Genomic DNA, 26,803 nt, shown 5'->3' on the forward strand with positions numbered 1-26,803 from the left:
TTCAGTCACGCCTCTTCTATGTAATTCGGACTCGGCGCATTTCGGAAAACGTATATCAACTCTAAGCGAGTGGGTGTGAGAGCAAAAGGAAAAAATATCTCTCGTCGATATCTGTCGGAAAATCAATGGCGTACTTTTTGAGAAAGAGAGAGAGAGAAAGGAAAAATCAGCACATAATTCAGACTCGTGTTAGCGTGTAAGTAGCTCTCTAACGCCGTTCGTTGGGCCATGCGTGAGAGCTTGAAGAAAAGAAAGAGATAAAAAACTCGAGCCAGATGAAGAGCTTTCACTCGCTGATTCCTGTACTTTTCGGACCCCCATGCGTTCTTTTTATGCCCTATCTTTTTCATGAAATCGATGGGTTAGTAAAGACTCGCTGAGCGCTGCTGCACTTTTAAGATTACTGATAATTTTTTCTATCACTTCTACGTCTCAGAAATAAATTTGTTGGAATCAGTTTAAACTGAAAATGATTTTATGATTATTATCATGAAGACGTTTTTTGAAACTTATTGTTAATTGAAAAAAGAAACGTAATTGAGAAATGTGAAAATCTTAGAGGAAACAATAACGTGTTTTTTTTTTAAATTATAATTCGAATACTATGACTTAAAGCGACGAATTATTTACAATACACTATAACATGAAATTAATTAAGAAATCACAGTTCGTAGTAGTGTCCATTGAGTTAATAAATACAACTTTGAAGACAAAGTGAAAACATTCTAATGTGCCCCATAATTCCGCGCGAAGGCCAAACCATGAGTCGCGCTCATTTTTAACTCTGCTTGCCTGTCTATCTGTTTCTCTCTCCTCCCTCTCTCTCTTTCTGTTTCTCTAACTTCTCGTCTTTAGCTTTGAGAATTTCACATCTCAATTAAAACAATTAAAATAGAAAATAATCTAAAAGAAAACGGCAACTGCAACAGAGATCTAAGTACAGGTGTACTTATACGAGAAAATACGTTTCACAAGGAAGAAATTGGATTTGACGTGGGTGCGGTTAAGAAACGCAATGGGGCTATTCCAAGTGATATACCGGGAATTCACACATGTTTAGAAAAGAAAGTTAGTAAACACCGGACGAGTATCTCGTTTAATGGAAAATGTTCAAAATTGGCTTGGTGATTTTTTAATCTTAGAAAGATTACTTCTTATATTGGAATTGTATTGGTCTATTTGTAAAGATGTTACTAACTCTTCAAAGTTATAGTTTCGATAATTATATCGATAATTTTGATTAAAATAGCTGATAAGACTATTAAAATATAATTTATTTGATGTTTGAATAACAAAAAAATGTTATTCTTATCTAGAAAACTACGCTAATAAATTAACTTGGTATCAATACAAGCTTCATAAAAAAACATGAACTGAAAATGAAATCCCTTAGAAAAACTTAATTTAATTTCATTTTATAATGATTTCATAGTAATCGTTAATTTCATAGTATAATCGTTGTTACTAATTAAATAAGCACACGTGTAATGCACAAGAACGATTTCTCTATTTCGCGAAGAGTACACAATATGAACGTGCCTTGAGGAGAACGCAGTTTGCTCGAGACACCTCAGGCGGACTTCCTTTAGCGGTACACCGCGGAATCGTGTTTCAACACAAATGAAATGGATTACTTCACATTTGTGGCTAGTTGGTAAGGTGTTTTAAAAAAGTCAAACGAAGAAAGGGTAAATTTAATGAGGTTATTTTATATTGTTCATATTTAAATAAAAGTAAAAAATTATCATGGCATTTCAAGTTTTGTCTGATTAAAATGATACTTTTTTACCATGACAAAAAATGTAACGACTGAAACATTGTGTGACTTTTGATCTTATAAATGATAAAGAATGCTAGATTGAACGACATACAAGAGAGACGCTTACCTGTGGGCAGGTCCAGGTGACAAGTGGTTTGTTCCATAAGTGAGCAAGCTTGGCGACAACCTCACAAGTGTTGTAGTCTAGCTGAGCGAGCATCGCTCTGGTGGTTTTGCGGCTCAAGGCCTGAACAAGGCCTTCCAGGCCCCACGAGCGTTCCTCGCAGCTCTCTGAAAGCGGAAATTAGTAGTGCATAAAACAGACGATTCATCAAACAACTTTGGCTTCTTTGATAAATTGCTTCGACATTAATTATACTCTCGCTTTCGAGTCACGACACATTTCATTTTTTTTTAAATGTCTCGAGTAGTTCATTCGAAGACGCTGATAAAGTATTTATTACTATGAAGAATTGTTTTGCGCTTGCATTGTATACCGTACTATTGAGAAAAGTATTGAATGAGTTTTTGACGGCTTTCCTTCTTTGTTCTGCAAAAGTAAAAAGGCGATAAAAAGTTTGATTGCTCTGTTTTTTAATAGCAAAGAAGATTGTGCAGAGTAAAAGAGAAAGATATTCAAGAGAGAATCCTCTCTTTTTTCGTACTTTTCTATTACTTATCTCTTCTGAGTGCTTTATTTCACTTTTGCTTTATTCTCTGTTTGAGCTTGGAAATTTAAATGTCAATTATTCATTATTAAATATTTATCATAAGGACTAAACAAATTAACTAAATAAATAAAATTGTTTAGTTTTCATTTACACGGATCAAACAATTATATATCTTATAATTCCAATCGAGCTGAGATAAGTGCCATTGTCTTAAAACTGAAATGTCCTACATTGTAAATAATAAAATTCTTAAAAAATCAATCGCTAAATAACTTATATCTACAATGGTATATAATGGAAAGTCCACTCCACTGTTCTGAATAGAAGAAGTGGTTCATTATTTCAAATTGTAATTCTTACTTAATAAGAAAATGTCTTAACGACCTTAGAGAAAAAATTTGCCTGTAGTAAATAGCCAGTTAATATAAACTTTTATATCTCCATAAACTATTCAGTCGTATTTCAATTACTATAGCGTAACGAAGAATAAGTTATGGATATACATTTGAGTGAATTTGTACTTAATTAGCAGTGTAATAATAAGATTTTCAAGGTAACGCTTTTATTTTCAAAACAATCTTAACTCTGTAAAACCCTCCGCAGGTAATTAACGCTACTAAATCTTTAAATCCCCTCGGATGGAAACTCGTTCACCGGCGAACTCACTTCATCTTCTCAAGCAAATGGTTGTAGTTACGTCACAGTTAGAACTACTTTTTTGGGCTAGATTAACATTGAACTGAATCAGCGCATCTGAAATGCTCGCGTCTCAACCATTCGACGTGTACGTGACGAGAAAAAAGCATGCATTTAAGAACACGTCCTTTGAATTTTCTCAGATTTTTTTTTCTATCTTTACATTGCTGATTCGGTTTTTTCCAGTTTCGCTACTTCTGAATGTGACGTTCCCAACAATATTTTTTATAACGACCTTTTAATCAATTAATGAAATAAGTAGTTAAGAACATAATAAATAGGTGCGGTATTAATAAACTACAATATTTATCGACCATTACCATGCGGTGTCCGTTGTAACATTTTTCCCCAGTCGATGTGGTGAAAAAAAATCTCAAACGGGACTTTATTTTCCGACGGAGCACTAGCCCATCGACTGTGCGATGCTGGAGAGTGCAAATTTACGATCGGCGTCAGGCGCAGCTGCATGAAATTGCCCACACGGGCTTGCGGGATAGATCAGAGAGAAGAAAATACCCAAGTACACACACTAGGGAGAGAGAAAATCGTGCTCCTTGCTGTGATTTTATGAAGAACGGAAAATTTTCTGTCGCTCGTATATTCTTCCTTCGCTCCGCTTGCCTGTTTCCTTTGTTTTCTTGTAACGTCGCATATCTCTTTGTGTTAATTTCTTCGGGCGACAATTTCGTGCAATAACGAAAATTCTCGCGTACCGAATACGAATATCAGAGAAACTTCTTGCAGGGGTTGTTTTTTTCTGTCTACTGGAACAAACAATCATCCGCTGTGCGCTTAATATTTCACACTGCTTTATCTTCCTTTTTATTTATTTCTACTTGTCAAACATCCTGATGATCGAGTGGACTAATATTTTATTCGTATTTATTTACTTGATTTTCGTTTTTTTGGAAACTGTATACAGTAACTTGAAAATTGATTTTGATTACTATTTAGCAGACGGTGGTGAATAATAAAGCAAACAAAAAATAACCTTAACAGCTAAAATAAGTCCATGATAAGTACGTATAAGTTTGCGATAACATTAAAAAGCTGTGAATCATTGATCGAGTAAATTGACAAATACGTACGTTCATAACTTCCAAACGAACAATTTCGATCAATCAATCAGGCTTTCTCTCATTCTCTCGAAAAGTTCGCTTCCTATATTCGAGTCCAGCCCCTATTTCCCCTATTTCCCCTATTTCCTCGACTATTTTTCCACGACGTTTCCCGCGCTCGCGTTCTATTCGCTGCGTTAGCCGCGCTCTTCGCCCATCAATTTCAAGCTCTATCAATTTCGCCTCCTTTTGCTTCGTCGATCGAATTCAAACGCGAGTTCACTCGCGATGAAGAGACTGAACCTGAATGAATTTGACTGCTGTTGTGGAGCTGCCCGTTGCATTCTCTTTTGCAAGGCTTACCCTTTGTTGCTGGATTTTTGTTTTACTTTGTCTGCCAGTTGCATTCGATAAATGCTTCGTATACGTTACTTATGTTTCAAGAGATAAAAAAATTAAAAAAATAAATTAAGACAAATATGTCGAAGTAATGTATGTCCTAAATGGTACTGCTCATACAGTCTTCTGCTAGCGTACTACATCGGAGAATAAATAGAAGGAAACGGTTGTTTTAGTCATTATTGACTTGCTATCGACTGTATTTACTTTATATATTAACTAGTCCTGGTCTTTTTCTCCTATATTTAAGAACCAAGACAGCGCTGTAAAAGACGATATATCATTAACTTAATGATCTTTGCAAAACGAATAAATGATGTGACTACGGTCGATTTTAAACTGGCCACACATTATAGTAGTCTAAAGATGTTTGTAAAACAGATAATTGACATGGTGTTCATCAGGGATACTTTAATCAGTCATTTATCCACCATCGCAGCTACAACATTCATATTTGTAAGCTCAATATGAGTTTTTACATACCAGCAAAAACTAGTTACAAGATCTTGAAATATTGGAACACAAAAGTTCTACTTTTTCCTGTAGTACCGAAAACCAAAAGACATTTTTTAATGCAAGAGTTGTTCTTTTGGTTTAGTTTGTTGAATTTAATTTTCATGTGGTTAATCACAGTATACACTGTTTTCGTTAACAGAAAAGATATTTTTGCAGCAACTTCCTCGTGGATAGAAGTGGCAGGTTTTACAGAGTGTATAGTAATTTTGGTTTATAGCAAATTGAAGAAGCTACAATTGAAAGTTCGAATCATGACCTAAGTTGAACAAATTTGTATAAATTTAGTTTCTGATAAGTTTATTAATTTTTTGTTATCAGGAGTTTTTCCACTTGGTAGAACGAACACTGGAGATCGAAAGTACGGAGAAAGTGAAAAGATATGCAACTTCATACGCAGTCATATTCATTATCGACATAATGTTTTACGTCGTTACCATAAGTATGTTTGTTTTCACAAAACAACCAACTAAATACAAATCATTTATTTCTACTGCTGCATATCCATTTGAAATAGATTCTATTTTATGCAAGTCATTTGTTATTTTTAATCAAATTTTTTCGATATTCTACGCCAATATTATACCTAATTTCGATGGGATTATTGCAATTTTTATTTTCACTTGTACTCATCAGTTTGAAGTACTGAGAGATAAACTAAGAAATGTAAAAGATTTGACTCAATTATTACAGTTGATGGAGAAACACGATAATATTTTAAGGTGATCTTTTTTCATACAAACTTTGAAATACCTTATAGATACCGAAGCAAGGAATATTGAAAGATGACATTTTTTTCAGAACTGTAGACATTTTGAATGATGTAATACGATTTATGCTCCTAAAAACTGTATTTTCTTTCGTAACCAATGCCATATCTTGTGGCTTATTAATTACAAATGTGAGTATAAGTAATCAACTGGTTAGTATAATTTTGATAATGTTATTTTTGATATTTAGAAAACAGAAGTATCACAGCTCATTTTTATGTTCTCTATATTGAGTGTACTTTACGGAAGATTATACCTTTGTGCAGAAAGTGCAGAAAACATGTCACAGGCAGTAAGTAGAAAACGTGCTGGAAGCTCGTTTTTCAGCATATATTTTTGACAGAGAGTATGAAAAATATACCTTTTGTAAAATGCACTCAAAATGATATATTTCAATGATTTTCTATGAAAAGTAAAGAATGATTTTGTTTTCAAGGGTGCTGATATTGGAGATGTTATATATTCAACTGATTGGTATAACGAAGAATCCAAAATTATATCTGCTAAAATTTTTATAATTCAAGTGTGTCAAAAACCACCTGTGCTATCAGTAAAGCTATTGATGAAAAAAATAGATAGAAAATATATGGCACAGGTACTTTTGGTGTTTTTACAAAATTTAAAACTTTCTGGTGACAATTGAAAATTTTGCTGTTATATTATCGCTATAGATTCTTTATATAACATACTCATACATAATGACGCTACGGGGTGTAACTAAAGAAAAGAATTAGTGTCAACGAAAAGAATACTTTTGGTAAGTTTAAATTCACTGAAACGTGTTTTTTTTATTCACTAGTGTCGTCCAGCGACCTTCGCGATGAAATGAAAAAAAATCTAACCAATAATTTTATTGGTCAACTCAATTTACTCAATCAATTTGCGAGACTGACTAAAAAGAATAACAACATGTTACTAAGCGTTGTGCTTGGTAACTAACAAAACAATGTTGAGAAGAACGACGATATCTATATTCTACAATACAATATACGTACATCAAATGCATGCTGTGAAACGTTTACCATACGTTGATATTAATTGATAAATAAAAATCTAAAATTTCATTGGTATTCGTCAACATTACATTGGTATTTAACAATAATTTCAAATATAATATAACGTATCTGATTTTCAGACGTTTAGCTAAATTGGTCATGGGTAGCATACCAAGTTAATTTATTGTGTTTTCATATAAATGGAACCGTGAGTTACGCCTACCAATTTATTTTTTTTTTATTTTTTACATATTGGTCTATGATTTCAAACTTTTTGTAAGATATTTCCATATTAACAGATATCTTATTTTAACTTCTTTTCAACTATTTATCTGTGACGATTCGGAGATTTAGTTTACACTTATAAATTAAATTTCAAAAAAATTTTTAAATAAACTATTAAACTGTATTGTGCTTTATTACCTTCATATTAGAAATAGTAGAATTATTTATATTTCACGAAAACCATATCTCAACTTTACAATAATACTACTCCTAGTTAATGTAGCCATTTTTTCACAACTTACTTCTCTGTTAAACGCAACCTCTTATTTCACTTAATCAAAACCAAAAGGACTGTAAATGAAATCATAGTAACCATCATTAAAGGCTTCACAACATCCGACCATTGGTTTTTTTAAAAGGGGATAAATAATGATTAATTTGCTATATATTCAATAATTTTCAGATTATATTTCTAATATTATTCTCAGAATTAAATATTATTTGTTTGTTTAATACCGTCAGCAGTCCTATTGGTATTGAAAATATTGGTATTGAAATTAAAACATCAAAGACTACTATAATTATTTCAGAAGCTTATTCCATTTATGGAAGTCAGCAGAAAGCATTGGAATCATGACGGGGCTGTCAGAACGTGATCTTCGACGCTAACGACTGAACTACTTAACTCTATGATTATGCTTAGGGTTAATGGAAAAAATTTCAACATTAATATACTATCTTATTTAATTGTTTACTCACAAGGACATCGCCATGCCTGCGGAAGATCGCTTTTATTGAAACTTTAACAAAACATTTCTCATAAAAAAAATAAAAAGACGCGCGTCTTTGAATATTGAAAAATCAAATAACTCTTTGACTTTTGCGATTCTCGAAAGAATAAGCTTTATCATAACCGCGCTCTTGTTTTTACCGCAATTCAAAGGTCATCAATGGAAAACTGAGATCAAATCCTTTCGAAAAAAATTGTTTAAAAAGGTTGAGTAGTTCAAAAGATGCACTGAAACAAAATTTCATTAATGCTTCATCGGAAGGATTAAATTTCAGTCTTCTATTGGTGATATTTCTCCAAGAGTGATTTGATGTTTCAATATATTATGTGATCTCGTAAATCCCAAAACAAACAAATATTTTTCGAAAGTTTCAACACAATCGGTCCCGCAGTTCTATTCTTCTTCTCAATATAGCTCGTTATTAACGCCAAATCGTCTTGAACTTATTCAATCAATACAATTTCAATAGAGGACTGCTTTTGATAATATCTGTGACTCGCAACTAACATATGAAGAACTAAGAATTAGCCACGTAAATGACAATTTAGAGAGCTTACATCTTATAAATAAGAAGTCAATCCATTGTTAAATCTTGTAAATGACATCAAAATTTATTGATGTTTTGAATTTACACATTTATCCAACATTTTTTGCAGAAATTGCATATTTTTCATGCGGAAGGCAGCACGTTTAATGCTTATACCAATGTGGATCGATCCAATTTCATATTAATAATTTATAATAATGATTTGTATTAAAGTAGCATTAAGACATCATTACCGCAAGCTCATTAATGACCATTAGACATGACATGTTGAAAGAAATAAAATTCTGTTAACATACTATTGTTTGTAATGTAAGTAATTGGCATGATGTTAAGCTACTTTATTTCTACATGCTTGATACTTGCAACTCAAGATGAAACTTATACGTATCGGTAAAAAGAAGATTTTCCAATTTTGGAGCATAGTATTATAAATGAAAAAAATTTTCTGTAATGACAAAGTTCATCTCTAGTTTTCATTAGTCAAAGTATATTCTCACGCAGTTTGCTTGCGTGTATATAATTTTTGAAAGAAATCTCAATGTAAAAAATGCTTTTTTCTTTAACTACAGGGAATTAGCAGTTTAGATTATAGTCCAGAATTATCAAAAAGACCAGGACAATGAGAATTTGAAATAAATGCCAATCAGTAATTCTTTAGCACTCGACTCACCGTCTTTTGGCACCATGTCAATTAGTGGTGGCAAGGTATATCCGTGAGCAAGTTGCCGTAGCAGCTCCGTAGTGTTTTGGTCTCCGTCGCACTGCTCGCGCAGGAAAACGACGACTCTTTGCTGCCGTGGAACTGTGGTAGTCGTCGACGAGACTGGATATTGGCCGCAGGCGAGCCTGGATATTAGCACAAGCAGGAGCCACCACCAGCGCTGGTGCCACCAGCACCGGGCCATGGGCCCTGCCACCCCCTCGCACAACCGTTTTTCTCCTGCAAATCCATAATTTTGTATTCTTTCTTTATTCTCTCTCGGTTTAGAACAATAATCGTGATAATCGTCCACTTATTTAATCAAGCTCGCATAATTTCATCAAGTATATTTATTCTGGAATGAGCTATCCTCGAAGAAAATCATGAAAGACAATAATGAAAATTAGAGCGAGTGCATATTAGCGACCACTTACTTTCGAATTCTCCGCAAACGACGAATGCTGATCAGCCGCTGATCCACGGCTGCGTTCTCCGTCGCCTCATCTCTCTTCTCCAGTTCGCAGTTATCTCCACTTTAAAGAGGAAGGATCGCGGGCCACTACGCCACACGAACTTACTCTTGACGACAGAGATTTATTCTCTTTAAAGTTGAGCGTAGAGAATCACTGACAATTTGTGCTTTGAGAGGACTGGAACAATCTCGGTAATGCTTCGCACGATTTCCATTATACGACTTTGTATTATGATCACTTTTCGGATTTATCAGTACTCTTCTCTCGCAGGAATATGATGATTCTTAGAAGAGCTCAAACTCCGATACAATAGAAATCTAGAACAAAAAGTAAGTTTGATTATATTATGGAACGACATGTGTTTACATATTTTTGAAGTTTTTTATTTGATAAAAACTTTATAAGATTGTAAATTATGCCATTTTTCTAAAGTGTTCAATACTTAAAAAGAAGTTTCTGCATGAGAAATATTAATCAGATCGTATATTTATAAAAAACACCACTTGTCTCAAAATTTGAATTTTCTCACTATGTCAATTTTCACTTTACCAACACAGTTTATGAGCGAAAATTGATTAAGCCTGTTAATGCAATTTCGATCACAATGCCGTGTATGATACGTCAAAAAAGAGGGAAAAAGCCAAAACTTGGTTAAAATAAACGCGAAAAATGTAAACGATGGAATCGAAAACCACAGTTTAATCAGTAAACTGTTGGTATTTTTGAAAATTTCGTAAGGTCACTTCGGGTAAAATCAATTTGTAGGCATATAGAGCGAAGCGAACGTAAACGTTTGCCGCTTAATCGCATTTTCGCTACAGCATCGATGAAGCGCGTATATATACATAGGTCTACATAGGTCAGGCAAAAGCCGTCCGATATCTCATCGCTACTGTGTGCGAGCGAGCGAGAGAAAGGACAAAGCTCGGCAAAACTCGATATACAGCGCTGCTCGAAGCTTCCAGCGATAAAGAATATTGTCTCCTAAAGCATTGCTCACCTCTAATTCGATCTCCAACGTACCTAGCGACGCTTTAACGGCGCTTAAATACATGGCACAAGCAGGCTTCAAAATATATGAGGCTTGACTATACATATAAATGCGTGGAAATGAGGCTTATCACTGTGTGCGTCGGCATGAACGAGAGACTATCCCACAAACCACGCTAACTCTCGCTCTTCATATATGTCTATTTTCCTATTTGAATTCCTTTAACTACTTATTAGCCTTCTATACTGCAATCTCGTTGCCACGGTGCTCAGAAAGGCTAAAAAAGTCCGTCTAAACTTATGACAAATTCTGCTTAGGTAACTTTATTTATTATCATTAAATGAGTCTACATTCATCAACCCGAAAATCCAAGCCGTCTCTCTTTTTAAAATATCTCAATTTGAAAAACCACTCTTAAATTTGACGTAAACATTGAGGATATTATAATAAAAATTACTCTTGCATCCTATTTATAATACAGAGTATTATTAAATAATTATGCCTAAGCTATAGTAGATAAATTTCAAATCATAGATGGTTATATCAAATTAAAGTAATGACAGATAGTAGTCAATCGTTTATCAGAATTTGTTTATTGATTATTCCTGAAAGATATTTAGAAACCAAAAACGATAGTGATGGTGAACAAAGTAGATTATGAAAGAACAGAAAAGGTTAAATAAGAAGAGTATTATAAATATAATTTATGTGTTGAGTACCGATTTTTGTGTTGGGTACCTAAAAATATGTGGAGGGGAGTAGATATTTTTGTCAACTGGTATATCAGAATTTTTAAAAGTGCATAATTTATTGCACACATTGAAAAGTGTTTAGAATTCTTAGGTTATCACAGCTTACCTTTTTGACAGTCAGTCTGCGTAGTTATTAAAAAAATGGTTTAAAATGATTAAATTTAAAAATAAATTATCGTGAAAAATATTTCAAAATATTTATAAAAATATAGGCCTAGTCAATTATCACGTGTCCATTGTTGGCCTGGGTTAAATACTAAGAATAGTTTTCCTTAAATTGAAATATTTTAAAAAGAGAATCAGCGTGGATTTTCCGGTGAATGAATTAGGACGCAGTAAGTGATAAGAAATAAAGTTATCCAAGTAGAATTTGTCATAGGTTTGTACATATTTTTTTGGCCTTTCCTAGCATCATGCCTTTCTAATGTTGGCTAACTCTTTGGTTTAGTAAAGGAATTTGAAATACTAATGCTTACTTTTAAGATGATTTTAATTGATTCTTTTTTTGGCAAATTTTCGTTTGTACCGTTTAACTTTGATTTTTACTCGAATAATGTACTCCACGAAAAGATCATCGCTAAGCGTCAATTCTCTTGACCTAGATTTTTTTTCATCTGAAGAGAAGTTCTTTTTCTAAAAGAATTTTTCCAATCTGCGGTAAAATCTCAAAAGATATTTCAAAAAAACAAACTCTAGTTTGACCATTTTCGATAGACAATTTTCACTGAAAATTTTATTACCATATTGCGTGAAATGAATTCAAGCCTATGACCATCTCCCGTTCAAATTGAAAATTTAATTTCCCAAGACAAATATCACTCGAGCTATGTATTGTCATACGCATTAAAGCAAAAGAAAATGACAGGAGGGAAATGAAAAAATTCGCGAGTGAGTATCTTCCTTTCATTCGGAAATTCGTGAAAGGTCACGGCAACTGAAAATTGTATAAAGCTTGTCGTGGATCGTGCATCGCAAGCTTATTAGTGTGGGCGCGTACAATGCGACTCTATTTCTCTGCGAGCCTTGAACGCGTGACTGACATTTACAGCAGAACGAGTCGACACGTTTGATTACACTCCCTTTCTCCTCGATTGCAAGCGCAAACGCAACAAAGAGAGAGAGAGAGAGAGAGAGAGAGAGAGAGAGAGAGAGAGAGAGAGAGAGAGAGAGAGAGAGAGAGAGAGAGAGAGAGAGAGTATTGGAATTCTTACGAGCGCTTATTCGAGGTGGGCTTGTTCAATTTATGGCGGAATCGTTGCGCGGTTCTGTTTGGAAATTGCCCAGTAGTGACTGAAAACTTTGTTTCAAAGATTTTCGAAATACGTTAACGTTTTTTAAGAATATTTGTATGCTAATATTTTAATATTCTATATTGTTACAGATGGCATATTCATGTTTGCAAAAGCAATAGTAAACACATATCGTTGATTCTATATTCGTACGGCTTAACAAATATTGATTATTTCCATGGGCTCATATCGTATGCAATAATGAATTACGTCGAGACGACTGTTGGTTAATACGTTTACCAGGCAAACATTATATTTCACCATGAATTCGTAGAAGCGTAAGCTAATAAATTACCTTTGTTATTGGATTGTAGTTCAATACAACATTAATGCAATAATCTGTGCATAACACTCATCTTCACATAACATTCATCTTCGCGAACATTAGAGCTATTATTCGTAGCTGTAATACGATTAACAAATGCCAAAATAGTTGACAAAGCCTGGGAAAATTTTATCCATAAAAATTGAGAACGTTTTTCATCGAGTCACTAATCTGTACTAAACAAAAAACTTTTCATCACGGTATTATAAACTACGCAACAGTGCAGTGCACATTAAGCGCGAATTTATCGGTCATCACAAATATACAAGAAAATTATTCAAGTGCAATAGGTTAGCATTTTTTTGCTATATAACTAATTAAAAGGTCAAGAGAAAGAAAAAGGAAGTTCAAGTCAGGCAAGCTAAACGATCACCTCTCCGGTATATAAACGCCGTAGCCGCTTAGACGATTTATTAGACACGGGAGTCCGTTAAGTGACAAGCACGGCTGGGTAAATAATGAAGCCGTCGAGGACTAGTGCGTTGGGAATCTTCTGGTTGCTTGTCTTCCCTTTTTTTCGTTTTTTTTTTCTTTTCTTATGTGCTCTTTGGTAACGGATGAGTTTTATATGCCGGAAGCTCCAGGGGATTTGTACTTTAATTAGTTGAAGGATCAAAATGATGGGTATGCATTGGATAAAACTTCCAAGAGCTACACTTAAAAAACGTAAAAACTTTCTTCATCTTTGTGTTTCAATGTCATGAATTGAATTTCGTACTTTCTAATTCCCTAGAGAAGATGAGTTTTATTCTAAGAGAAGTGTTTTAATTTTTTTTTTTTTTTTTGCAATCAAACAGCAAAAAGCAGCAAGAGTAATGGATAGTCGAAACGAAGAGATAATCCAAGATATTTTCAGCATTATTTCTCGAATTAGGGCAATTAGGGCAATTCGATTTTCCGCGGCAAGGTGTGGACACGGAGTGGCCAACTTTACGTATTATATAGGTAATATATGAAGCAGCCTGCAGGCTTGCCCGCCTATTGTACATTCATCCCCAACTCCCGTAATTGTTTGCCGTTGCTCGAGTCCGCCCGCGCATTTATGGGCAATTCATGATACTGATGCGCGCTCCGTTCGCTATTAACCTTTTGCCAAACTTGTTTTTATCAACAATGCCTCGCAGGCCTTTAAATAAACGTACACGCGTGCAGATTTCAAGAGTGATTGGGTGACTTGTTTGCTTGATAACAATAATATGATGACGCAAGTTAATGAAAATAAGGCTGTAATTATAATGAATTTATTTTAATTACGAGAATGCAAGACAACTTCTATGTTTCATAACAACTATTGGAGTTGAATATTGCTGGCAACACTAGTGCTCGAATTCCATCATGATAATCGAGATAAGAGCTCATTATTCACTTTTAGCAAGAAACCTAAGCTGTAGCGGGTTACTAAAAGGATTCAACTTCAACGTCAATGTAATTAAATGTTCCATGAGACAAGCCCCGAACAGTAGATTTACGTCGTCGACCGAAAAAGAGAAAAAGGGAGAATAGTATTATATACGCTTGGTCCAACAGCTATTCGCGCTCGCGTGTCTTTTTGGGGAAAATAATTTTTTACTCGAATGATCTTGAATTTTGCTGGCAAGTCAGCGACACTCACTCCCGCTATTTCCTCGAGCAATTTGAGAGAACAAGACCAAAGCGCGTTCGTTGAAATTTTCTGACGCGTATCTTTGATTCGACTTCGATGGATAGGTGAAATAAAACGGGAATGAAGCAGGATACGTGTTCATAGCATTCGTGTTTTATTTGTTATGTGATTCTTTGAACGCGGATTTCATTGGTTTTTCTGTTCTTGCAGACTTCAGCTTGGAACAAAGTTTTTACTGCACCAGTGAGATTCTAAATGCTCAAATAGACGATTAAAGACAAGGATAAATAATTTCATTTCTATTCAGTTGCTGTCGCTAATGAGCAAATTAACCCTTCCACGACTTTTGTTCAGGACGAGACCCTCTCGTTTTAATTAATTAAAAGCAAACTAACTTTATCGTGCTATGATCTTTTCTTTTTTTCACCAACGACGATGAATCATTTCTAATTTTTCTGTCTAATGAAAAGACGTGATTAGCCAAGAAAAAGATCGGCTAAATGAGTGGTCGCTTAAATTCTACGGATCATACAAATATTTATTTATATCAATTAGTTGAGAGGACAGCACACATTCATAAATATTACTATAATCACGTTCTATCGCAGACGTTGTCGCGATCGACTGCAAGAAGAAATATTGGAAAGAATCCGGAGCGGCGTTCTGGACTAATCTCCGAAACAACTCGAAAAGCTAGGGTGCGAGCAGAAAAAGAGAGCATGCGCGCTATAAGAAAACTTGAGCAAATGAGATAGGATGTGACCTCCGTTATATTGTACAAAGTCAAAAAAAAGTAGCAGCTAAGGAAAAGTATCCTAGAGAAGGTAATTATGGGCGTATTACCAGTAATAGCCCGTCCGAGGACCCGTTCCTCGTTCTATTTTTTTACATCGTCTCTCTCACATTGTCACCCTCATACATACGAATTAACCATATATCCGTTGGGCCGCCGCTCTTTATTCTCACTTCTTCAGTATTACTCAACCCGACCCACCTAGTATCATTCATCCCCTCCCACCAAAATTGAAATGAAAATAAATGTGGCTGGAGCTATACACGAGCTGTAGCCGTCGTTGTTCAAATTAGCCTTAGACTCGGATTTTCTTTAAGATACGAGATATAAGTCACTGGTAAAGATTAACCGATTCAATAATCAAATCCGTGCGCGCGTTGTGAAACTTTTTTCTCTCGCAGTTACAGCGTTGTTGTAATTTTCATAATCCGCTGAGCTTCGTTAAGGCTGATTATGTTTAACTAACGGGATAAGTAAATAGTGTAGAGGATATCAGACGTGGCCAAGTTCATTTTCAGAGGAAGGCGATTAAGAACAGCTAATTACGTTAGTTCATTCGTCGACCAACATTATTTGATTTTATTTTGATAGGACGAAGGACGACTTTAAATAATTCTTCGAATTCTGAAGAATAAGTAACCTAATAATAGCCCTTAATTTCCTTTGGACATACTGTGCAAACGAATCTCGTATAATTTCTAACGTTCATTGTATATTAATAGAATATTTTAAGAGTGTATCCTTGCATAGTTGGATTTTCAATATAACTATCGGATCTATTTTAATTTACGTTATCGAAATTCAAAGAACCTTAATACGGAATATACGCGAAATTGTAATCGAATCAATAAAAGTGCATTCTAGGCAACTTAAAAGTATCCACGAGACTAACGTATAAAAATTCCACGAGAGACAGTAAAAAAAAGTGCCAGAGCAGCAAACAAAAAAACGAACAATGAGTTTAACGCTGGCGCAAATTCAATAGATGGCCTCGCGCTCCTTGGACTCAGACCTTCGCAGTCCGACTTTGCTCTCGCGCGCCACTCGAATACAGCACTTCCAGTATAAGCTGCTCGAGGATGGTGTGGCACGAGCGAAGTGCTCGGCCGGAAATAAAAAATGTCAACCGAACCCGTAAATCACGCTGCGGACTCGAAAGACATAACCTGCAGTCTTCCCATTGTCCGAAGATAAAAGAAAAACAAACGCAAGTTAAAATATAAAGCGTTGCTATGGAGCTTTTCCACTGGAAATAAAAAAGGTGCGAATATTTCATTGAATTTTCAATAACATGCATTTCCCTCAGATATCATTTAAATGTGCAGTCGCGACGTAATAACATTTGCACTGAATTTTTGAAAAATTTCCATTGAAAATTTGCACTCCAACTAAATTAATATCCTCCATTAACTGTCTTTGAGAGGTAATAATGCGTCATTATGAACTTTTCAATTTTCGTTGATTAATCAATGCTGTTATAATTAATGTTTTACATTAATTATATAATGTTTTACATTAATTATAAGGGCAAGTATGGAAAGTGAGCTGAAATACTCTTTCGCAAAAATTGTAATTTATCAATTTAATTGATTGAGTTGGATAAATATCGCATTTCAACGTTTCATTTGCCGTTGAATTTTATATACGATCTTAAATGAGTATCGACATAAAATCATAAAATAAAACTTTACACATTTCCAGTCAAGAGTATTGAACCAGTTATTATCTAAATGTTTCATACATGCTTGCGTAAAGCTTGGCGATAAGAAGAAGCCCGAGTGCAAGTTTCTTGGCAATATTTTCATTGCGCCGCCGAGGGCCTCTAATAGCGCCAAAGGACAGGATAAAGTTAGGAAAAGAGTAAAGCTATTAACCCGAGCGAGCGAACGCCTCAGGTAAGAGAAATGTGAGAGGGGCTCATAGCAGCGACGAAAGAACCAGATTAACTCTCCCACAGAACTTTTTCCTTCCGCTACATCTGTTAGCGAGGATTTCGACGAGGGAGAGTCCTTGATCATTGGTTAGCTGCATGTGCTACCCTTTGACCCATTTTCCTCGGCTCAGCTTTCTGTCGCTTCGACCAAATCGTTTATTTTTAACTCGATTGCCATTTTTGGTCATTTATGGTTTGCGCAAGAGAGATTTTTTTATTATTCGTCATAAAATTATAATTCTAGCTTTATAATATTCAGCTAATAGATCATTACATAAGTTTCTATGAATCAGTATTCGGTTCTTAAGATGTGGAAAAAAATTTACGTAGTAACAGAAAAAAACAACGACCCTGTGCAAAAACCGTGAATTCATAACTTGAAATTTAATTAAATTTATAAACGCAAACTGGAATAAAAATAATTTACATTTTTCTTTTTAGCAAATAAATCATTTCAAACTTGCATTTCACCTGTGCCCGTCTTGCATAAATCGTGTTATACTACTGATATCATCATTCATAAATTGTAAGTTGTACGTAGTACTACTATAGTTTTTAAATTAATTTTAAAAAAATCTCGAAGATTTTACGAGAAATATGGCTATATACTGAATTCTAAAAATCATGATGCTTTGATTATACAATCTTCTTGAATGTTTTTATCTTAATTGAATGTTCATAGAGTGAATATGATATTGTTAATGATTAGTCATTTTTACATACATATTATAAATTACATAGTTATAACTTATCTTACACATTTTATTACAGTTCAAGTATTTCACTTTAAAATTTTTTTGAATACTTATAAAATAATCCTAATTGTTTCTAACAAAACCACATCACTTTTTATCAAAAATTCCAGGATTTTGCGTCTTGCCTAAAAATTTAAATAACTGGCCAAGTTATGTGAACTCGCCATGTAATAGATATAGTAACGTACATATTATATGCACATACTGCCACAATTATTGATAATTACATATCAATGAACTTTCAAATAATGTTTTGCAATTGTGACTGATCAAGTAGTAGATTTTGCCAATTATTTAGACTTTTTTCAATGCCTATAAATTACGATTCGATGCGCTGATTATTGGATTATCGTTACTTTGATCTGTAATACAATAAGTGGCAAAATTAAGTATTAACTTTTGTGCATCTACGTAATTTTCATTTTTCTGTAATACTTTTTTCAATATCTTTGCATTTATAACACCTTACACTTAAATTAAAATATGTCGCAGTACTTCTAAAATCATGTGATTTTGTTAATAAAATTCGCATTTGAACCAATATATTCACTAGTCAGAGTACCAGAATGTCATACATATTCTTTTTCCAAAACAATTACCGTTCATAGTGATAAGAGTCATGTTCTGTATCATTATACTAGCAAATTATTCACAGTTTAACAGTTACGTATCGGACGCGAATCCAGCAATTAAGACTTAACACAGCTCAAAACTCGGAAACTGAAAGGTAAATTTACTTGTTTGCTATCTTCTTCTGTTATTAGCGTCCAGTTCTAAAACTTTACGATCATTTTGAACGCGAGTTGACTTATTTCATTTGCTTTCATTTTTATTCTTTACATTTAATTAAGAGTCTCAGTATTGCTGATGTAAAATCTTTTGCTGATTGTGAGGATCTCACGGATACAAAAAATGATACCTAGGAGATAAAAAATATTCGCGAAAATGTCTTTAATAAAAGTCCGCCGGGCCGCATCTTTTCATTTTCTCTTCGTTGAATCTTTACTAAGCGTGCAATCAATCTAACTTAAGACGTTGGCAAAAGCCAAAAGTATGAAAGCCAGGGAAAAATACTTTTGAAATACGCCTTGGCTTTCGCGAATGACTCGTCTCATTTTCAAAATAATTGTCCTCTTTTATGTAAAGATTCATTATCTCGGCGAAAATATTGGAAATTCTCTTGCTGCTTTATCAATTGCCACTCACAAAGAGCTTGAAAGTGCGGTCATTATTCAAGGCTTATTTCTTGACCGCCAACGAAACTAATTAGACTCCAAATTTTATTGAGTTTCTAATAAGTAGTACAGGCAAGATTTTCGTCAGCCACTAATTGAGATGTCAGCCTAATGATCGATTTATTTTACAAAGAGTTTTTACCGTCGGAGTTGAAGCTCGCGAGAGAAAGTTATTAACAATTTTTCTTGTTAGAAAGCTCGCCTCGTCTTGCTTAGCCCTGTCTCAAGTGCACACAGCGCGCAAAGCAGCGTTGAAACGCTGCTAATTTGCCGTTACGCGCATCTGCTGCCAAGTTTTTTCGCTTTTGTGAGTACCTGAGTGCGACTCGAGCGCGACTTTCCTGACGAGGCGTTGGAATGATGGTTATTAAGATCTTCACTTGAGTTGCGCAATTATTCCGCTTTGAAAAAATTAAATGGCCCCTTGGATAAAGGTATTAGCTGCGATTACAATTCCGGGCAATGTGCAGCTTGCGTTTGCAACAACGAAGTCGCAATTTCAATTTATTTTGTGTGACGTGCATATTGCGTTATCAAATTATAATTTCGTAATACATAGGCAACTTTAGCTTTGTGACCCGCGCGTATGAGAAAGATAATGGCTTTGTAATTCACTTGAAATTAACGTGAGGATAATGTGTGCGCTGAATAATTCGATTTTAAAAATTTTCAAGCACTGAATATATCTCACTACCAGAAATTATTTTATTTTAATTATTTTAATGTTACACAAATAAAATAACGGTACATAACATTTTTCTACTGCTTAAACCTTAGCGTAATGTTTTATTGTTATTAAACAAATAGACCAGCGTACAGGAAGAAATTCCTCTGCTGAATTACATGTAATGTAATGTAATTGTATATTATTAATTATCATTAATGTATATTTACTCTGGACTTAAATAAATTAAAAATTAAATTAAAAAGCTTGATACTTTACCTTTCGTTCAAATATACAGTTAAGATTATTAAAAAGGATGTATACGTAAAAATCTTCATTAATCTCTTTTTTTTTACCGTGCACTAAATTAATATAAATTATGATCATAATGGAAATTCCTGTAGGACGGTAGCGTAAGTTATGTTGCTAGTAGAGTAACGCGAATGAGGAGTACACTGTAATTAAACCCATTTTTCACGTCAATATAAATTTATATCTACATCAACTACTTGTGTATCAGCCAAACGGACTATGATGCAATTTTCACTGATAAAGCATACTACATTAACTTCTGTATTCAATACTAATCTTATTATTACTTTGAAAATTTTTATTAAACATTTTTAACTCGAGTAATTTTTCGTTATATGTACGTTATATTTTTACAACAAAATTACAGAATACACATCCGAGGCTTTTCAGATAGATCAAATGTTATTAAATTCTTATTGAAAGTTTTGCTTCCCTAATGATGTCTAAATAATTGAAATATATTTCGGGTATTTTGAATTTTCAAGTACGTCAGTCGGGAGCGTTTCTGCACGTTTATTACGAAACGCTGAGATGCAAATTTTAGGAAAGGGATTACGCGAATGCGTTCTAGCAAAGTCCGTTGGGAGATTCGTTTTAGCGAAGAAATGAGAATTCCATTGAAATTGGAAAAGTGCTGATGTTTCATTTAGAACCCAGAGTTTAGTAAGCAACATTAATCCTGACATCTGCTGATTTATTCAATGCAGTGTAGAATACACCTGGAAAGGTATTTTCTAAAAAAAAAATGCCCAAGCAACGAAAATAAATGTACAGTAGGAACATGTTATTTAATGAGATTTACAAAACCTTTTAAAATTGAGTTAGTAAATAGATTGAAGATTTAAGAGATCTATTTTGATCGAGAATATAACTCTATTTTAAAGTAAAAGAGGAAAGTATCAGTCTTATGTTTTCGCAATAAAGTTCTGAATGCTAAGCTAAGTAGCTTATCTTCGCAATTCATTAACTGAAATATTTACAGCAATTCATTGCTGACCCATATCCTCCGAATAAATCTGAGTCATTCAATTCCTAAGCAATAATATATATTGTTGCAGCGAAGTAAATCCTGGCTTCAATAAATATGTTGACCAAAAAATCCATTACTAAATGAAAAGTGAAAAATGCGATCTAATCATTCTTCTTGATAAGACTCTTCTACAAAGTCAGCTTTCAAAGCCACCGTTGCATCTGTATCATATAGCAAGGGTCTTTGTGCGCGTACACAATCAGAGGCGACTGTCACTTGTCAGGCAAAGTCAAAGAACTAATTATTATATTACATACCCATCGTGTGAGGGAGTAAACAAGTGAATTCTATCGTACATAAATATCTGTCACGTAGCGTATATAAAAAGTAAAGCTCTTTGGAGAGGGAGAGAGCCAAATCAATTGTGGGCGACAAGAAGGCAAAGGAAAAAACTCGTCGGCGCCCCTTGCGCCCCCTTGAGGCACTGTTCGTCGATTTAATAATTTGAGGGGAGAGTTTCATTCTGAACGTACGCTGACTTTTATACATTCGAAGTGGGCAATCTTGTTACGGCAACTGCGCGACAAACAATCCTGAGGTAAATACCCCAAGAGGCCCGTGCGATTGTTCGGTCGCAAAGCTAATCAGTCTGCGTGTCCGCGTAAAAAACTTGATATCTTCAATATCGCCATCAACGATATAAAACTTTGAATATATTTTCTTTCCCTTGCGACAGTGACGTATATATATACATATATATACTCAGTCCAAGCTAGAACTACCATTACCTTTTGCCATTTTCCAAATGATTTCCTCCGAGTAATAACAGTGAGACGAGTGAAGCTTGGGCTTTTTCTCGCAGATCTGTCTTTGAAATAGCGTGACTGTCGTCGCGCAGAGTACTCGTTTATGAAAATAAGCCCTTTGATTTACTGCGCAAGGCTACTCTTTCTCACTTCGCGCATTTTTTGACCAAAGGCTACATGTCTTTTCTCTGGTGGTGAAAATTGTGGCAAGTTATTCTTTGGTATATTAATTTATAATTTTTATTTGCATGCTTTCTGTTTGCTTTTTCAATTTAATTTCAACTGGGTTGATACGCTACTGAGGAGTGTCGAACGAATACTACCTGACTTTTTTGAAGTAAATAAACCTAAAAAATAACTTTGGTTGCATTATATGGTCCAAAAGTGACATATTTTGCATAACGACGAATATTTATGCCATCATGTAATTATCCAAAGAAGTATTAAAGCGATATCTCCAAAACTCAATACAATTAAGTTTATTATGAAAAGCAAGTATTATTGAACAAGTAGACGTTAAATTCAAACTTTAATTTTTCAATTCCCTATTTCGTTTACCTTTATCTGACAACGCCTTGAACTCCGAACATCTCGCGAGTACGTCAGAGCCTCGACATTCATTTTGTAGATTTTCCCATTCAACAAATCCAATTGAAAGCTCACACGTTACTGTTGTGTTATAAACGCGAAAGTACCCTGCACCACGGTAAATTTTAGTGCAGCATGTGCGTTCCACATTCGTTTATTTTCTCTCGCATAGGTGCGATATTGATTTTCCTCAAAACAAATGAAGGCAAGAACAAGCAAATACGTGAAAAATAGAAGTAAAAAGGCAATTCTTTTATCGAGAAAACGATCTGCCGAAATATATAGGCTCGAAAAACGAAAGTGAAAAAGATAAAGGGAATAGAGAAATGAGCAAATGAGAGGCAAAGGAAGTTTCAATTTAGACGTCAAGATGGAGGAGATAGACCTTAGGCAGCAAGGGACAAAGAGAAAGTTGAAGAATCGAGCGGAAGATAGAGGGAGTAGGAAACAAACAGCTGAGGAAAAGAAATTGTAATAAAATCGGTAGAGCGGAGACTAAAAGAGATAAGATAGGGACTTTCGTTGGCTGCTTACCACTCACCGAGAACGCTGATGAATTTTATTTACTGTTTATCTTTAATGAAACGCGCGTCATTATTTGTTTTCTGTTCCTCGTCTGGCATTTGTAGTAATTTTTCGATCAATAATTCAACCGGTCAAGCGAAGAATAGAATAATGAGAAAAAACCATCTACGGTTAATTGATATCTATATACTATCAAGATATTTTCTTATACTTTTCGGAAATATCAGAATTCGTCTTTCAAAAGATGATATCTATAACGAAGAATGACCAGTGAACAGAATCTTTGAAAACTACTCGATCATAGAAAGAAAATTGATAAGCTTGACATGTAACGTCTGCTCAAGCATAGGCCTGACCTTTGCAGTTTAGCAAGGTGTCTTTGTCAAACAACCTCTGGTAAAAGTATGTCCACAACGCAATTAAAGTAAAGCACAGACATGACACCGGAAACATCCTTGGTCATTAATTAGAGCACAGAGCAGAAAGGGAAAAGAAGTGCGTGAGTGAGAAACTTGGGGTGAGGGTGGAACGAAGAGGCATCCACTGCATCGGAATGAGGCGGAAAACCGCGCAAACGTGAGATTCATATGGCGTATACGCACGCACGCGTGTGAGTTGCTGCTTGTTTCACGGAGAAGAAACGCAAAATGTAAGAAGAAGAAGAAGTTCTCGTTTGCTTGTGATGTATGTGTCGCTGTTGCTGCGTAAAAAGAATTCCTAATCTCCGCGAGTGCCTATCTCTTTCACTAACTTATACGAAGCTCCGCGTAAACAGATGGAGTGGATTTTAGGAACATTCGTTATTAAGTTTTTTGTTTGACCAGCTGGATTGTATCTCACTGTAGGAGAGAAGTAGCCATTCATTTGTTACATCCGTCGTAAACATTGAAGATACAAGCCTGATGAAGTTGGATAATCCACGGTTTGAGTTGTACTGTTTGCGTACAAATAAATTGATATATTGTACACTTATCGGCGATTTAGCTGAAGCTTTATAATTAATAGTAAATACATTCTATTAAGCTGCATTATTTCATTCACGTACTATAATAATAGAATGATCGTGCAACAGAAAGATACAACAGAAATTGACACTAATAGTTAGGTTAGTTGAACTCTGAAATTGTGCATACCTCGAGGCAGGCTCTTTAACACGCTGAGATCCCAGATTAGTTCGCAATATTATCCGGGGACGTACATTATACATTATGCCAAGCTCTCCACCCTCGAATGACTATCGGGATTACTGCGATAGAATGCGAACAATCGATATAACGCATATACCACACAACGACGACCACTCAGCTAGCACATACCTTTTATCTGAATGAGCTGAATTTCCCCAGTCAAAGATAGATATACCATTACTTTAGATGAAATTACGTTTGGGAATTCGTTTAAATTTCATTCGTTCATTATCATGATTCACACGCGCCTTACAAATTTGCTTGTATTCTTGGCTGATTATTTTTTTCGAAAAGCTACGTTAAGCCTTTCTTTACATGCTGTTTTAAATAAAAAGGACACTTTTTTTAAATCCCTGTATTGAAAATATGTCGACAACTCAATACAACTAATTTTATTATGCAATCAGCTTATTAATAAAATATACGAGAATATGTTTTCCAATTATCTTCGATATAAAATTACTCGCTGGTACCATGTCGATTTACTGTCAACGGATATTCCAATGTGATCAAAGTCAATTTAGAAAAACTGTTTTCAATTGTCAGCCTTATAAAAGTGATTTCGACAATTATTACATATGAAATTTCTTGTGTAATAATCAGAAAAAATATGTAATTTTAACTCATCGCTCGACTAACAACTTTGTATAAGTAAAGCTTCGAAACGAGTAAACATGTATAGCTGACCGTATCCAGGACGATAAGAAAAGCACATGAATAGTGAAAACATGGGTATATAACAGTACTTATCTTTATCTGTATCTTTGGATCTCCGCGCAAGCTATTAAGAGCAGTTCTAGGGCGATCTATGATCCGATAAACTTTGCCGGGTACAAGTCAAAAGGAACAAAAATATCTAACCTCTAAACGCAGACTTTATCCTCTGTGGTAACGGAGCTTGCTCTATTTATCTCTAACGTGTATTTCCTTTTATTAATAGTTCCGAAAAGAGGGCGAAGGATGATCGTGAGAGAGGGAGAGAGAAAGAGTGATCAGTCAGTTTGTTTTATAGGCACACTTGCCAAAGTGAGAAGCAGTAGATGCAGCCAATAGAATGGGATATTTATGTGTAACTTTGTAGCCTTGACAACTCATGAAAAATTTTAGTGTAATGATAAGCACTTGACGGGATTGAGATATTGTTTATGTTTATGGACGTACTTTTAGCGAGCTTTGCTATTTGGGGGAATTAGGAATATTGAATGTTACAGCTTTATCTCTTTTTTTGCGGGGAGAAAAGGGACTTGTTTTGTTAGAGTTAACCGGAATTAACAAAGGAGATTTACTGAAAAGAGAAATGTAGGAAATGAGACGGTTATTTTTTTTTGCTCTAAAGATTTGAAGCTTAGTAAAACAGAGTAATTTATGATTATATTTTGTTCGTTGTAACATTGTTTTAATGTTATATTTTTATATAAATTTTAGCTTCACTTTTAAAAGATTATAAAATTTTGTTTGTAATTCCATATGAATGTGCCACATTCAATAACACTCGGAAATAAGATCAATAATATGCACACTATTAATCTCCGCAATATTAACAATCCAGTAAAGATGTTCGTAGGAAAAGGTTGATTCTATCGTAAAGATTTAAAGCTCAGAAAGGCCTCTGGTAATCAATAGTTATGTGCCTCATTTCAATAAGGATACTCCAGATTTTCTAAGAAGTTATTATACACAGCAGCTTAAGAATATCCGATGAATTATTCAAGAGCTGCATATTAAAATTTAACGAGCTCTCACGAAGCTTACCTCAACATTGAAAAGTAAATAACTTACCGGCCTTGATTATATTTTGTTCACATATTATCTCTACTTCAATTTAACACGCAATGTTTTTCATTATATTGTGTACAAATGCTGACTTTTTCGTTCATTTTGTGAATATCGAATAATTGTAAATATATCGATTTCAAATAAATGATAATCTAGACAAAATAAAACTCTTTTTATTACTTTAATGTAGGTACAAGGTATTCTCAAAAAATAAAAAAACGTACATTTGGTCGAAAACTTTTGGTTGAAAACGATTACCCTGAAAGCTTATATGTATCGAGAGTAATAAACAATATGAAAACTGAGATGGAAACTTGTATTTCACACAAAGTGTATATTCGCATACACATATTCTAAAGCATATAACACTTTGCGGTATACCTCTAATTTACAGAAAAGCTCGAGCGTCGCATCAAGATCCATCCTCGTAAAATGAATATGTAAATGTAAACATTGCACGCTAGACGTGCAACAGACTCACTGACGGCTAATAAAATGCAATAACTCGGTTTGGATATAAATTACATTACATTGGCGCCCGCAAAATGTCCCTGAGGGCATGCCTTTGAAATTCAATAACGTCGCCTAATTCAACGTACAACCAAACCCAAGCCGCGCGCGTAACGACACTCAACTATGCGATCCATTTTAAATAAAAATGATGAAGGAACGTTATTTTCGGCTAATATTACGATTTTTCGC

At 34.5% G+C, this 26,803-nt stretch overlaps 1 protein-coding gene across 5 annotated transcripts in view; it reads right to left on the bottom strand.

Moving 5' to 3' along the window:
• Positions 1-26,803, bottom strand: part of LOC131664581 (guanylate cyclase D) — a 115,062-nt gene that overhangs the window by 65,701 nt on the left and 22,558 nt on the right. For 4 of the 5 annotated variants that reach the window (XM_058935790.1, XM_058935789.1, XM_058935793.1 and 1 more), the window contains exons 3-5: positions 9,559-9,914; positions 9,095-9,364; positions 1,887-2,050 (exon numbers count right to left, since the gene is read on the bottom strand). In XM_058935790.1, coding sequence (XP_058791773.1) covers positions 1,887-2,050; positions 9,095-9,329 — 399 coding nt within the window. In that variant the 5' untranslated portion in view covers positions 9,330-9,364; positions 9,559-9,914. Of the gene's footprint in view, positions 1-1,886; positions 2,051-4,547; positions 4,670-9,094; positions 9,365-9,558; positions 9,915-26,803 lie in introns of those variants that run through there. The other variant, XM_058935794.1, reaches the window with a different exon arrangement.

Source organism: Phymastichus coffea, unplaced genomic scaffold (assembly GCF_024137745.1).
Source record: "Phymastichus coffea isolate CEN01 unplaced genomic scaffold, Cenicafe_Pcof_1.1 PCOF00044, whole genome shotgun sequence".
NCBI classification, from domain to species: domain Eukaryota; kingdom Metazoa; phylum Arthropoda; class Insecta; order Hymenoptera; family Eulophidae; genus Phymastichus; species Phymastichus coffea.